General features: G+C 37.7%; 1 protein-coding gene across 1 annotated transcript; it reads left to right on the top strand.

Annotated features, from left to right (window-relative positions):
- The first annotated feature begins 1,050 nt into the window (after window positions 1-1,050).
- On the top strand, window positions 1,051-11,047 carry LOC145500040 (uncharacterized). The gene is made up of 7 exons (XM_081479545.1): window positions 1,051-1,294; window positions 3,479-3,558; window positions 4,224-5,615; window positions 6,035-6,518; window positions 6,767-6,880; window positions 8,013-8,083; window positions 8,480-11,047. The coding sequence occupies exons 1-7, from the start codon at window positions 1,162-1,164 to the stop codon at window positions 9,296-9,298; spliced, it is 3,093 nt and encodes a 1,030-aa protein (XP_081335671.1). The 5' UTR covers window positions 1,051-1,161; the 3' UTR covers window positions 9,299-11,047.
- Window positions 11,048-11,808: the final 761 nt, after the last annotated feature.

Here is an 11,808-nt window from a genome sequence, read left to right on the forward strand (position 1 = left end):
TAGCTTTTTTTTTCTTGACTTCGATGCTTTTCGATCGAGCGAGATCCTTTAATGTGATGTACGAGTGATTCCTACGAATAAACAAGTTTAACGGTACGAGTTTCGAATAAGATTATTATAGTCACTTGCATAAATGCACTCACAAAGTAAACCAGCTCATTATCTTGAAAGAAATGCACATCTATGCTCAATCTCGAGTCGAGAACAGCCGTTTCATAAAAAAAAACTTTGCGTACAATTTTGCGTACAGTATATATTCAACTCTGTGCTTTGTAATTTAAACTGAAGATGACGAAGATTCTGTTGAAACATGTTTTTGAAAAACGTTGTCTTGTTTCTTATCATTTTGTTTGCTAGTTATGACTTACTCCTGTGAAACTAAATATATCGTGGACTTGCAGCGGGTAAGAAATGTTTAGAAGTAGACAAAGAGTCTTTTTCGATCTTACTGTTCACAGAATTGTTACGTAGACGGATCTCATGAACTCCTATTCATGTTGTAGCGAAGCTACAATAGGCCATAGGATTTCGTGACCAGGGTCGAATGACACACATGTTTATGATTGCAAGGTTTCTTTGCATACACAGTCAAGTATCGTTGTTTCTTACCGAATTTCCCGCGGTTAGACCGCAACAGAGGCTGGGATAGCGCCTCTTTGTTTTGCTCTGTGTAGCCCTTTGTGTTCATAGGTAATGTAAGGAGAGTTGAAAATAAAACCTTGTGTTGTGAAGAACTTAGTCTGTTTACTTTTGTGCGTCTATTTGCCTTGACCCTTGGCGACGTTACAATATATTATAATTTTATTGCAGTAGTTTTCCTTTGAATGTCACGCGCCCTTTTAACAATCGGCCTTTCAGAATTTTCATAAATTCGTGAATTGCGTACTTGAAGAATAACGCAATAATCTTTTCCCTCATGTCACGTCGTCATATAACCCTTCAGAGTGTTACCCCAATTCCAAGTTCTTTGGCAATTTTTGACTTACATGTAAATCAAGACAGAAAAGAAAAAAATATATCGAGAAATAGCGACGACGATTCTATACGATTTTAAGGTTTTATTTGTGTTGGCTTTATCGCGCAAGGGATCAGAGGTTTTCGTGACATTATTGTCTACTCAAAGGATGCGTCTTTCTCTCGCGTGATAGTCAGAGTTCGACAATGGCGCTTTTTCGAAGAGTTCATAGAATGTTCCGACGCCGCCTATGTCTGCTGTTCATGTTAGTTTGGATAGCCACCGTTTTTCTGTGCGGACTAGAACTTATGAAATTCAAAACAACGCTGAAAAGACCAGGTAAGGACTATATGTTTACAGCGTTCGGTTTCCGTGAGGAAACTACGTTTCTGTGCTATTGCTGTTGCAAAAATGATATGTGTGTTACAGCGATTTGAAAACTGAAATATAGCTGAAACAATACAGTATTGACTGGAGAGCAAAAACATGCTAAAGCATTTGAAAATGATAAAATGCGTCAAAAGTGTTAAATAATACGATAAATGGATTTTCAAATGGTATTTTGAGCTGAGAGTAGCGAGATTTCAAAGATACAGTCACATCGGAAATTAATCTACATACAAGTTGTAATTGTATTTCGCTCTAGATGTATTTGTATCGAGCACTCCTACGACTGTGTGAAACCACCTCTATTTTTCTTTGTTTAAATTGATCTATAAACAGATATTTTCGATTCTTTTCGGGGGGATAATGGCATTCAACTATGTCAAGCTCACCGGTACAATTCATCAGTACGCAGATGAAAGACAAGAATATAATCGACTTAATCGACTTAAAATAAATAGTAAACTGTGCAAGTTAGTAAAAAGGCTTAGTTTAGTTCGGAAGAGGTTAATATCTACAGATATCTACATTTTATTATTAGTAGAAAGTCGCGGAACGAAAATTTCGTTTGCTTGCAAGATGACTCTAGATTTACTTTTTACTTTGAACTCGTAACGCATTACAAAGTTGTTATGTGAAGCGCTCAAGACATGTCGCGCCTTGCGTGAGAATCTGTAGTAACACAATGGCCTCCGGTGTTATGGGAAGTCTTTACAGTGAGCGTTATTATGATTATTAGTTTTCATATGAAGCGGAAAAAAATTTAGACGAAAAAAGAGCTTCTTGAGACCTCAGGGTCGCGGAAATTGTTATGCACAAATCTATTGAAGATTTGATTATGTGTGGTAGTTTTATGAAGGGTTCTTTGTGTGTGTGAGTTCAGCGGAATCAAATTATATTTTTGAGATTTGAGATAATTTAAATTTTCTTTAGGAAAACATTTTTTGTGTGATACCTATGACATTTCCCGAGACTCAAGAAACTCAGGATATTTCTTACCGTAACATAATTAAGCTAAGGCTCGCGTATGTTTTCTAGACGCTGACCCCCAGAGTGAGAGGAAAGTAAAATAGATTCGTTCTCGTAGCTATAAACAGTGCACTACAATACCTTTATTGACTCTCCCCCGGTAAGGCTTTTCAATTAAAATGCAATTAAAACATTAAAGACAAATGAATTATACATTACAAGCTGGTAAAAATATCATAAATAAACCTAAATTCACATTATAAAAGAAAAAATGCTTGATCATGGACAAGGTTTAAGCAAGGCTGTTACGTAATAATGACCACCATACGGAGTTTTCTTTCTTTTTTTTGGGGGGGGGGGGTGGGGGAGGGAACGGGGGACTCGTGAGTATAATCTAAAAGAAAAAAGAACTAAAAACATTAAAACTCTTGCAATATGTTCGGCTCACAGTAGTTTTGACTTCCTTACACGAATCAATAAGTTTTGGCTGGAAATACTGGCAATGACATAGCGGAGAATAGCGGAGAAGAATCGCCGGTTTTCATGTGAAGCCATCATTTTCTAAAAATTTATTTTTGATCAAATGTAAGACTCTCTAGTGACTTGGCGTTTTACAACGTTTAAGCTCGACAGCTTTCTTCATTTTCTAACAGAGAGCGTTTGAATTTCCAAGTTTATGCGTTGCGTGACATCAAATGGCTGCCCGAGAAGGCTTTTGAGTAGGTCAAAAGCTGAGTCATCGAATACGTTTTTGCTAACTGGACAGTTCTTGCTTTAGAAGAAGTATTAATTTCAATGTGTCGGAGCTCTTTTCGTTTAAACAGCAAAACACAATGACAGATGTTTCTGTTACTTTACGGCCACCATGTTTGTGTCCCTCCGAGGGGTACTAACATGGCGTCTCCATACAAAGCTCTATAAATTTGGATGAAACACTTCTCCAAATAACGTGCGAATGAAAACCCGCACAGTCCTCAATCCTGGCGAGGTTGTTTATGTAACAATTACCTATCATATCTCAGATTCTTGAGTTAATTTATTGAATGGTTACGATTTTTATTGATTTTATGATAGCGTAACAGGGCAAACCAGCAATAAGATTAGTACGAAACCGTGAACTATTAGATTAAAGTGATTTGACTTTTCCTTTGTGTTATCTATTTTATACAGGTTTATCTAGTCGAAGCAAAACGAGTAAACATTATCAATTGATAAGCAGACGACAGCATCAGCGACATCACGTTGATAAGGTATGTTCTATATGATAAAAGAATTGGCTTTTTGTAGGCTCTCCTGGGAATTCTAAAGCGGCGAATGATCTCAATGTAAAAAAGGTTGAGAGAGATAACCCTAGGAATTAGGCCTGTATGGCGGATAAAGTACACTAATCTTCGTCCTCTTTTGATTGGGAGAAATTCTCGGCGGTATTTAAATACTTATGCCCACCATCCGCCATGATTGAAATCTATGTCGCGGACCAACCTGCAATTACCAAGCATTTGACTTGAGCTCGGTCTTGACCAGCGCCCGGATTTAACTCAAAAGCAATCTATTTTCTCGATTTTCTCCATATTGTAGTTATGCTTTATTATTTTACTTGTTTATTATTAATTTTATTTTACCTTTTTTTAAGTGGCTTTGGCAATAGACTATTTCATAGCTGTCTGCTAAGTGACCTGGCTTTTAAATGGCAGCCAGGCTGGAAATGATCTTGTTTTGTTAAAGACCTCACTGCTTTTGTTGTGTAAATCAAGTTGTTCTAATGCTAACTAGTTTGCATTTAAATGACAAAAGTAGAGAGGTGACCTCCAGACTCGCTTGCATACATAGGCCAGGTAACTGAGCACACAACTCTAAAATGACCTATTTGCCTCCATTAAGTGAACTTAATTAGCATGCTATGACACATTTATAGGATTCAAGATTTTTCTTCTTGTCTGATGGCTTCAGAAAAGATCATGGCAAGTTAATGATAGGTAAAGATGAAGACGGCGTTTTGGACAAACGGATTGGAAGTGACAATGGAGTACCAATGGAAGCGACAAAAGCAAATGAACATAACAGTGATGGCGATGAGAATCTTGAAGAATATGAAGAGGAATTGGATCCGGCAGGCATAAAAAATACGGGAATTAACATAGACTCGGCAAATAGTAAAGAAGACCACGAAAAAGATGAAGGAGGATTAGAAACGAAAGTGCAGGAAGAACTAGAACAGGACCATAGACAGGAAGAATTTGTAGCAGAAGAAACAACATATGGCGAAGAACAAGAGGAAGAAGAATTCGAAAAGGAAGGAGAGGAAGAGATTAACGGAAACAAGCAAGGAGGAGGAAAACAACCGAAACAACGAGTGGAACAGAAGGAAGATAAGGAAGAAAAAATGCAGCAAGAACAGAATTATGAAGCAAACGTGATGGACGTACAAGATGAAAAGTACAAAAAAGGAAATGCCGAAACTAACGAGGAAAATGATTATTTTCCTCAACACAAATATAAAGAAGATGAAGCAGAGGATCCTGATAAAGGAATCGGCGAACGGGAGGAACAAGAAGAACAAGTACCAAGTACAACACAAGAGGAACGAAATCAAAATGATGAGCAAGACAAACAGCATGGGCAAGATGAATCAGAAGGTTTAGAAGAACAAGATGATTATGAAGACGAGAATTATCGTAAGTTAGTTAACCAAAGTGAAGGGCTAAAGAACGAGCAAAGACCAGACAAACAGAAGGAAGAAATAGTGGTAACACAAAAGTACAAAGAATCAATGAAACATGACGACAACAAAGAAGCCTCAATTTCTAAGACGCAGTCATTCAAGATGGCGGACGAAGGAGTGCTATCAAACAAAACGAAGCGAAACGAAGATTTGACGGAAGAAGATGAAGACGAGGAAACTAAAGGCAAGTCTAGCAATGAACATGACGATGTGACGCTGCAAGATGAGGGCGAGGAAAATAAAAGCAAGTCCAGCCATGAACAGACGGAAAGATTTGGTGCGTCACTAGAAACAGTGATTAAACCTGCAAGTGTGATAAATGAGAGCAAGGCAAATGATAAGAGTTCAGTTGCTCAAGACGTTAAAGACTCCGTTTATCTACCGCCTCTTAAAAAGGTTGAGGAAAGGGTTGAACTGCAAACAGACAGAACCGAAGGTGACGTCAAATTGAAGGCAAATGGTTATTCAACAAAGGTGAGCGAAATGGTTGAAGATAAAACCACAATGAACAGAGAAGAAGGGCAAGAAAACAATGCAACAAAGTCAACAGAATTGGTTAAACAAGGGCCAGGTGAAACAGAAAAGGTAAGTGAAGGGGAGGAAGTAGGCTATCAGACAACTACTGTAACGTTCAGTTCTAAGTCGAAATAGTGATAATTTGCCCTCGTGGTTAACATTCTCAAGATTTTCTCAAAACTTTGTCATTTCACGCTGTTGTTGCTTGTCGTTGTCGTTGCTTTTAGTTCACGCAAAACTACCTTATTATAATCAATGGGTCTGACGGTCGGTTGACAGTCAGTCAACTAGTTTGTAAGGTATTGTGATCCGTTTTTCGTATTTAACCCAAATGCTGTTGCTATATTCAACCTTCATCTTCAACAGCGTTCAAACATTTCAGTTTAAGCTGTTCTCTTTATTCAATTAGATTATCGGTGCAGACTGCACGAATGAAGAATCATTTTAAGACACTTGTCAGGGATAATACTTAATCTTTGTCCTGTTAGAATTCACAATCCGACGGGAAGGGTTTGCAAGGATACAAAACAACTAAAGAGAGTGTCGAGAATGAGCGAAACAAAGAAAGGTGGGATGAAATACACAAGTATGGAACTTCTGTAACAGAAAATAAAGAAACTGTTGAACAAGCTAATGATGACGAACAAAGTACAGCTAATGAAAATGGAAGGGCTAGAATTAGTGAACGGATCGAGCCGGAAGATGAACATAGTAAGAGCGACACGAAAAACCAAGAAGACAAATTGAATGAAGAGGGACAGAAGCAAATCTATGAGGGTAAAACAAAAAGACATGATCAAGGAAATGAAGACAAGCATAAAGTGAAAAATGAGAGTGAAAGAAGTGATGGAACTGAAAATGGAAAAGGGGTTAAAGAAAACAAGGCCAACCAAGAAGAGCAGGAAGCGGGCGAGGAAAACCATGCTACCGAAAAACGTCACCGAGAAGATGTAGAAAGATACCAGGCGGAAGGTGAGACAAAGAGTGATGAAGCAGGTAATAAAGATAGAGAAAACAAGTAATAAGTTCAAATATCAAAGAAGACGTAGACCTTCACTGGAAATAACCTAGAAATCACCTAGAAATAACGTTTTGTTCTATGAAATACCCAAGCCATTTTGTCCGTTTCCATTGATAACAAAATATGGTTTTTCGATGGTTTATCAAGTTTCTGTAAGCCAAGCTAAGGTTTCTTTCCGTATGTTTCATTCTTGCTTAAGAACGACCATCTTCGAGGAGAACTTCATTGCCCTGGGCAGGACAGCCAGTAGTCTCAACAAAAGAGGACGGCCGCGACCATCAGCAGCACGACAAGGAAACTGGTCACGAACAAGGTAAGCAATCTGTAAATCATAGCGCGTTTTACTATTTATCACTGCTAATGAGTAACGCAGATACGTAACAATCATTTCAGTTCGAGCTTGCGTTCGATATGAGATGTTATATACTCGGGAATATAATAAGGCAGATTATTCTTGCGTGTTGATTGGTTCTGACTTATATTCTGTAGGAAGACAGACGATTAGATGACGTCATAACAGTTTTTGTTTCTTATTATGTAAAACAAATAGATTCCATGTATGTTGCCGTGCGTCTGTTCAGTAATAGTTCTTCTAATAGTTTCTACCACGTTTTGACATCATCTGTGATCTGCGATCGATTCTATTTAAAACGCCCCCAAAATATAGAAAACTGAAATGAATTAAAAATAAAAACACCCTCAAAAAAACTACGCGTACACTTTCCATATTTGTTAAGTATCGTACAATTGTTCGCATACCAAGCATGATGGCTGAGCCAAGATGTAAACTCTTGAACTGCATTGTCCTATGATCCAGTTTTTAATAGTTGTGGATATGTCACGAGTAGACGATGGTCTTATAGTTTTAAGGCGTTGTGTCATTTTCAGAAAATGCACAGGTAAATGACCCAGCATTATCCCATCCTAGGTTAAAAGGCTCTAATATTTTTGATGTCTGCTTAGAAGTTTTAGTGCGTAGGATTTTAATTGCGTTTTTATATTTTGCTACTGAATAACATAAGACACTGTACTTTCAATAAAACAATTATCTAATGCTGTTTTGTCATATCGTGGCCCATAACGGTTTCCACCATTTTTTCAACACTTTTTCTTTGATGGATCATTGCAGGGATTGTGCAGTGGCGAGATCGCTCGCCTCCCACCCATGTGGTTTGGGTTCTATTCAAGCCGAATGCTGCTTATGAGTCAGTTGAGTTTTTGTTAGACCTCATTTTTGCTCAAAGCCTTTGCTGGGTACTCCGGTTTCCTCCTTCTGGAAAATAAGCATTTCCAAATTCTAGCTTTTTTAATTTGTTTACGTTTTAATTATTATTTTCTTTGGCATTTTATTTTATTTTATTTTATCTGTTTATTCATTTATTTCATTGACTCGTTTTTATTGTATGTTTTCTCACAGTGTTCTGTGCTATTTTGCTTTTTTATAGATTCTTTTGAAAGCAATAAAACGAATTCCAGGGAAAGGAACGTTCGTTTAGCTCAACCAACCACAAAGCCTGTAAGTGTTATTGCACAAAGATAAATTTTCTAAATAAACTAGTATGGGTGATTCAGGAAAGAGGCTTCCAGTAGCTTGTTCAGAGTATGAATTCGATTTGCGCGTTTTTTTAAAATAAAAGGTCAGAGAAGCTGGATATTTTAGATCAAATATTTTAGATGTACGTCAACTGAATCTAATGTATATTTATGTAGCCAAGTATAATTCTCGTTCCCAGATCTGCTCGTGCTTTCAGGGGACTGGGGACAGGCCGAGTTATATCTGTACATTTGATTTTGTAACATTAATATAGTCTATAAAACTTTTAATAATCTCCACTTAGTTATAAATTTCTGTTGTACCTGCAAGCTAGCTCGCTTGAACGCTCCTTTCAGTCTCCACTTTTCTCTTCCACAGACAATGTCTGAAGAGCTTTTACTGAGACGGCAAGATGAGCGAAAACACACAATAAACACATTCTGTCGGAATCAAAAATTTACTAGTCTACCTAACAGAATGACTCTAAAACATCTGGTTGTTATTGACCAAGCTGAAATAATTTACTGTGCAATCCCCAAAGTTGCAAGCACCGAATGGAGGGAAGCTTTGTCGGTTGAACTGGGCCATGGTAGAATTCAAGGGAAAAATGCGCAAAACAGAACCTTGTGGAAACATCTTAATGAATATTCCACTCAGAATATAACTGAGAAACTAAAGAAGTTCCACAAATTTCTATTTGTCCGGGAACCATTTGCGAGGCTGCTATCCGCTTACAAGAGTAAATTTTTGGCTGGCAACGAGTATTATTTGAAGACCTTTGGTCGGAAAATTATTCAAGACTTCAGAAAGAATGCTACGGAGCACGCGAAAAATACCGGTGATGACGTCACGTTTCTGGAGTTTCTAAAGTATATTGCCGTAACGCGATTTTACGATGAGCATTGGCGTCCTTATGATGACATCTGCCACATGTGCAGCGTTAATTACGACTTCATTGGTCATTTGGAAACTATTGAAGAGGACGCGCCGTTTTTTCTTAAAGAACTGGGTATCGACGACTATGTAACTTTCAAGTCAAGCCGCCGTTCACATACCTCACCTGAGTTGCTGAAGCATTATTCACAGATTCCCGCGACATATATCAAGAGGCTGGGGAGAATTTACTTCAAGGACTTTAAAATGTTTGGATATCCCTTTCCCGGACCTTTAAAATCGATCGTTGAGGATTCAACTTGAGAATCCTTTTCTTTAAAAGCGCTAGAATAGAGAAATAAACACTTTTTATATCATCATATATACAGAGAGAATTAAGGGTAAGAGAGAAAGCTTATCCACTGTAGAGGGTTTGTTCCTAAGTTTTGTCCCCCTCCAGTTATTAGGCACCTTAAGCAACAGACGTCGCCGGCCTGACGACGGCAACCGGAAACGTGACATTTCTTTCGAGACGTCACTGCGCATGTACAACACGTTGTGACCCGACGTTGCCCTGAGGTCGAGAACGTGAGAACGTGGGGTTTCACGTCGCGACGAAAACGTGAGTACTTAATCTTTTGTTTTGATCCCTTTAGCTTACTTTTGTGCTAGTTTGGTGCCGAACCAAGGTAAAGTTGCATAATGATTGCCTTTATGCTTAAAACAATGTTCTGGAAGTATTCCTGGACTCATTTTTTCTTAAGTGAAAAATTGTCTTTCGTGTGTCAAACTAGCCTTCAGCGAAGAGATTGCTTTCATCTAACGTAATGCCGCTTAGTATAATTGGTTTTTTCAGATTTTCTCAACTTATAATCGGTAGATTGCTATAGCGTGAAATAACATTGATTTTATTTTAGCAATCCCTCGTCTTGGTATTTCGTTTAATATAAAGGCTTTTTTAATCGACTCGATGAATTTTGTATTCGAACAGTGTGTACATGTATTTTTTTAATGTTTACAAGAGCTGACAAACTTCGCGCTACTAAATTGTCTCGCCTGGATTTTATTTCTTGTACATACAAAATTATTGCATCCTTCGCAGAATGCTGTTTACGATTCTTTATCAAAAGAGCTGGCAAAACTCCTGTATTTGAGCGGCCGATCAATGTGTCGAATGAAAAGCGCAGTGAGCTGAGATTTTGTTCAAAATCTATGTTTAGCAATAAAATCTATGTTTAGCACAACAAGGTGTGTATGTAATCTTGGCAGTCTAAAAATACACCTGTTTTTTTCTCAATGAGCGGTGATACAAACTTTAAGAATCGCAATTAATTGCTTTAGCAATACACGTTTTACATGTAAAATAATTTCTGCTCTTTACATTTGACATTTCAAAGCGGGCAAAGTTTATAAACTTAAATTGTTTCGTTATTTTTCGCAATGATTTTACATCTCTTAGTAAAACATGAATAGTGTAAGGTTTAATTTCATCGAGTTATTTTTCAACTATAGTTTATCTTCAACTCGTAGATGGAGTGGTATAAACTTGCTGTCGCGACCGCAACCTGAAGCCGTTCTAGCCCCAGTTTCTTATCGGTCGTCACGTCGCCGTCGTCAACGAAAACGTCTGTTGCTTAAGGTGCCTATTTCTGGATCAGAACGGTCTAGAAGCAGCCAATCCTGTTACAATAATGCTACTCATTTTGGCATCCCAAATGGCTTTGCAGGCATTTTTACCCTCCACGAAAACATCTTTGCAATGCGCACAGTGAATGTATCTGCCTGAGGACTGTGTACCATACTCGAGCCTTGAAAATGAGGCATATAACCATCTAACTGTTCATACTCTCTGTTATTTATATTATAATGCATGTATATGTGCTCTAACCTCTCAAATACAACGCCTGGCAACTCACTGTGAGATTTCTTGAACAGTAATCATGTTTGTGACAACGACAACAACAACAATGTGAATATGAGCGAGTGAAATAAAAAACAAAATCAGCGATTCAATATATATATATATAGATATATACATGTTCATCATGTTTTTTCGCGACTTTGTTTACTCTGAGTTGAATGGTCCTTGATCGATATATCAGAATTCTAACTTGATATTGAGTGCGGAATCGAAAGTCGAAATTGAATTGCAGGTGTATTATTTACAAGTAATGCAATGATTTTTCTCGTGCAGTTTGGAATAAATAAGCACTCGTGACTTTTTCTCCGACTACATTTTTTGTTCTTAATTTTTTTTTTCGGTATGTCAATTTTTTTTTCTTCTGCTTGTTTATTCCAAATTGCACTCGAAATCATTTGATTACCTATACAATGCTCCCCGAAATTCCGAAAATTGATGAATTTCCGAAATGCAAAGTATCCGAGCAAAAAAATCCTCAGAAAACACTGTTCCATTCGTTTCTGGAAACTTACTGAAAATCATACCAAAATTTTTCAGTCCATTGGAAGGCGCCACACAAACAAACCCATCGGTCAACCATCTTATACCTCGTCCACAATACGCCGGAGGAATTTGAAAACGGAGCTTTATTTCTCCGATTAGGCCTTCCGTCCACACTAATCCGTCACGAAAGTGGGGGAATTTAAAAACTCCGGCTTTAGTGTGGACGGAGAACATTTTCAAAGGAAAATGAAACTTTTCGAAAACGATGACATTACGATAATCAAGATTTCTCTGATCGAGTTTTTCTCAAAAACACAAATCTGAAATGACAGGTGATCGTTCCGTTTTCAAATTTCTCCAGCGTGATGTGGACGGAAAACATTTGATGCATTTTCAGAGCTAAATCCTCCTCATCAAATTCCTCCGGCGT

This window comes from Orbicella franksi, chromosome 10 (assembly GCF_964199315.1).
Source record: "Orbicella franksi chromosome 10, jaOrbFran1.1, whole genome shotgun sequence".
Classification (NCBI taxonomy): Eukaryota; Metazoa; Cnidaria; class Anthozoa; order Scleractinia; family Merulinidae; genus Orbicella; species Orbicella franksi.

Coding starts and splice junctions, on each gene's coding strand:
- LOC145500040 (XM_081479545.1), top strand. CDS start 1,162: ATGGCGCTTTTTCGAAGAGTTCATAGAATGTTCCGACGCCGCCTATGT. Junction 1,295..3,478: donor AACAACGCTGAAAAGACCAG/GTAAGGACTATA, acceptor TATTTTATACAG/GTTTATCTAGTCGAAGCAAA. Junction 3,559..4,223: donor AGCGACATCACGTTGATAAG/GTATGTTCTATA, acceptor ACACATTTATAG/GATTCAAGATTTTTCTTCTT.